Source organism: Sinocyclocheilus anshuiensis, unplaced genomic scaffold (genome assembly GCF_001515605.1).
Source record: "Sinocyclocheilus anshuiensis isolate Anshui unplaced genomic scaffold, SAMN03320099.WGS_v1.1 scaffold1392, whole genome shotgun sequence".
NCBI classification, from domain to species: domain Eukaryota; kingdom Metazoa; phylum Chordata; class Actinopteri; order Cypriniformes; family Cyprinidae; genus Sinocyclocheilus; species Sinocyclocheilus anshuiensis.
In genome coordinates, this window is record NW_015542476.1 from 1,097,600 (window position 1) to 1,101,341 (window position 3,742).

The following is a 3,742-nucleotide window of genomic DNA, read 5'->3' on the forward strand; positions in this document are numbered from 1 at the left end:
ATATTTATTTAACATCTTTTGTTGGTTAACATTAATGACACGGATAGGTACTTAATTATGAATGCTGTCCCTTTAAGACTGAAGTCATGTATGTAATACTGGCACACGTTCAGTTTTCACCCACCTGTTTACGTTCACTTAATCCATAACCGACTGTATTCACGTGAGATACTCTACACGATAGACATTTGGACTGCTGTGTGTGTATTTGAGCACTGAGAACTGATCGCGCACTGTATATGAGAACTGAAGAAGTGGAGCGTGCGCGAGAGAGAGCACTTCTATCAGCATGATTCCGCCTATCCCGCCTTCACTAACTTTAATTTAATCGACAACGAATTGTGACTCCCGGGAAAAACGGGACGTCTGGTCACCTTATTCCTACCCCTTCGGGTGCTGAGGCCATTGTTTCAGATCGCTAGTTTGCATTTTGGTAGCCTATCCATCCACTGCGGCTGCCATACTGAGACTAGATATGCGAACGCCCCTTATCCGATTGCAATCCAATGACAGGGACACACATTTTGAAGGACTAGACAGTAGCCTATAGGATGAATTTTGAATGTCTGGTAGTCCTCAAATAACATTATAGTCCCGTCTCATCTTGTTAATGAAGACGCGGCATAAATTTCGTCATAGTTTTTATAATCAGATATTAGTTTTAGCTGGTCAATGTCTCGTCATAGTCACAGAAAAAATGTTCGTTGACGAATATTTTTCGTCGTCGTCTTCGTTGACGAAATTAACACTGCAACACACAAACCATTCACAATTGCTAAACTGGCCTAAAATAGAAGGCTCCGGTTGAAGAGTCGGCTCTTCTCATTTGCTACAAAGAATCGGCTCTTAGAGCTGGCTCGTTCGCGAACGACACATCACTAATTTGAAAGGAATATAAGGCACACAGGAATATAATTTCCCACAGTTACTCAACTTTTCACCTAATCACAAATAAAAGTACATGAGAAACACAATCATTTGGTTTCATATTTTACTCTAAGGAAGGCCAGGGTAAGACTGGGACAGGCTGTGCTCTGGACTGTGGTGCTGGAATTGGCCGTATCACCAAGCGGCTGCTCATGCCCCTCTTCCGTACAGTGGATCTAGTGGACGTGACACAGGAGTTTCTGGATAAAGCTCGTACCTATCTGGGTGAGGAAGCCAAGCGAGTGGAGAACTACTTCTGCTGTGGCCTACAAGACTTTCAGCCCCAGCCAGAACGCTACGATGTCATATGGATCCAGTGGGTGATCGGTAAGGCATGTAATTCACTTCTTTTACTACATTATCTATGATAAGTTTTCTAAAATTGTTACTAATAGGAATGGTTAAAATGACCAAATGAATCTTCCATTAGGTCACTTGACCGATGACCACCTGGTGGAATTCCTGAGGCGTTGCCGGAGCGGTCTGCGTCCAGATGGCCTGATTGTGGTGAAGGATAATGTTGCGTATGAAGGTGTAATACCTGATGATGTAGACAGCAGCATGTGTCGGGACCTGAATGTACTACATCGCCTAGTAGCCCGGGCCGGACTCAACATCATCTGTGAGGAGCAGCAGCAGAACTTCCCTGAGGAAATCTATCAGGTCCACACTCTAGCGCTCAGATAGCTGCGAGCACTGAACGAGGGGGGTTTTATGTGTTTCTTCAGAAGCCAATAATGTGAAAGCAAGTCAAGATCAATGTTAGCTACACAAGAAGCTACGTGTTACTGCCAATGTGATTACCGTATTTAAAAAGAGGCACAAGACTTGGTGACCTTGGGATTTTAAGCAGGGGAGTTTTCCTTGACGTCTAGAGTTTGTTATATGACAGATAGGGCTCTTTGCTATTATGAATCTGAATGTAAAAGTGGCGAATGGTAGTTTTTCAGATATTCAAACAGTGTCACACTCCAGTTTATTCTCAGTTTGAAGTCTTCTGTCTGACTGGTTTCATCACAGTGGAAATAAATATGATAGAAGCAATCAAGAAAAAATGTAGACCACACACACTGCTTCATTTTATTCAGGGGCTGTGCTGAAGACTCAAAAGGATAGTTGAAAAATTTAAATTGTCACAATCTCACAATTTTTTTTCCAAACCTGTATGACTGACTGACTTCTGGTGAACATGAAAGAAAATGATGGTAATTGATGACTGAATTGTCATTTTGGGGTGAACTTACCTTTTTAAGACCGTTTAATCAGTTTAGTTTGAGTCTATGGCACTGAATGGTGTGTGTAAAACCTTTTAATAACTTATATGACTATTTAAAATCTACTAGTTAATGTTACATGTGTGAATTTACAGCTGTTAACAGAAAACTCTTATCTGAACCATATGCTGTATTTTGCCTTGAATAAACTAATATTTTGGAACAGTCTTTGTATGACAGTGACTCCAAGGCCCCTCATTGTCCAACACAATATTCACCTCCCCCTGTATACGCTATTTTTAAGATCTTTATGTTCTGTCCACCTTGACCGTCTGCGGAGATCCTCTGGTTGAGAACCACTAATGTAGAATATACCAGTGTGAGATGGATATATATTTCGTTCAAGATTTATTTGATGAAAAAAAAAATATATATATATATATATATATATATATATATTTTCAACTTTGGTTTAAAGTCTCCATCACTTTATCCTTCAGTTAATCAAATGTTATACAACAAAACTGGAAGCAGTAACCGCCTAGTTTACAGCTAATATCAAACCAAATTCATGGTCTGGTATTGTGTGTGTGTTCATATACACTTACAGGTCCCAGTTGCATTGTCAAAGGCAGTGGGGAACAACTTGGGAGAAGAAAAGTGGTCGGACCACAACTGAGTTTTGACCATCTTTCAAACTTGGTGGAATCAAAGCACTATATACTCTACACCAGGGGTGGGCAAACTTGGCCCTTCCAGGCCACTTTCCTTCAGAGTTTAGCTCCAACCCTAATCAAACACACCTGAACCAACTAATCATTGTCTTCAAGACTACTAGAAGGCTACAGGCAGGTGATGCAGGAAAGTGGCCTGGAAGGGTCAAGTTTGCCCATCACTGCTCTACACCATTCATCTCAGTCCAAACTCACTTTCACACTTGAGGCTGTTGGTTATTAAGGCTATGGGTTTAATAGAGAGATCAGGACCAGGTTTCACTTTGAAATCGTTTGGCTTTCTCCATGGCATCCAGCATCTCCTGTGCCTGGTTTTCAGACATGCCACCCTCTTTCTGGAATACTTCTTTCAGTGCATCACATACACTTGTGGGCATCTGCTTGGCATTCCTGGATGAAAAGGGAAGGGTAGCTCATTTCTGTGAAGCTCCTCATACTGTATGTAACACTGTCATATTGCTCTATAACCAACTATACATTCCCTAAAAATGTAAATGTTTTACTAAATTATTCCTGTTGAAACTTGATGTTAAAGTCCCCCTGTAGTCAAATATTTTATCCCTTAAAACTTATCTTTGATAATCAAAATGACATATTTAAATGTTTTTTCTTGTGAAAATAATTTTCTCATGCCTTAAAATAGCTTGACTGTAACTCTACAGTCAACACCCTTGCCTCATTTTCTATACGCGGATCTATGAATATGCAAATTAGTCCCGCCTCCACTCAGCCACACCAGCCAGCGCCTCCTGATCCACTGAACTGTAGTAAACGAAAAACACTGGCATACACGGATAATGACAGATAAAACTATGTTTTTACTAGCGGACAACTACAGTGAATACTGTAACATTCGTTAAAGTTACT

At 40.6% G+C, this 3,742-nt stretch overlaps 1 protein-coding gene across 3 annotated transcripts in view; it reads left to right on the forward strand.

The window, feature by feature from the left end:
* LOC107693833 (N-terminal Xaa-Pro-Lys N-methyltransferase 1) overlaps nt 1-2,362 on the forward strand; it is a 7,201-nt gene extending 4,839 nt beyond the window's left edge. For all 3 annotated transcript variants that reach the window (XM_016493355.1, XM_016493354.1, XM_016493357.1), the window contains exons 3-4: nt 1,002-1,254; nt 1,358-2,362. In XM_016493355.1, coding sequence (XP_016348841.1) covers nt 1,002-1,254; nt 1,358-1,614 — 510 coding nt within the window. In that variant the 3' untranslated portion in view covers nt 1,615-2,362. The remainder of the gene's footprint in view (nt 1-1,001; nt 1,255-1,357) is intronic.
* Nucleotides 2,363-3,742: the final 1,380 nt, after the last annotated feature.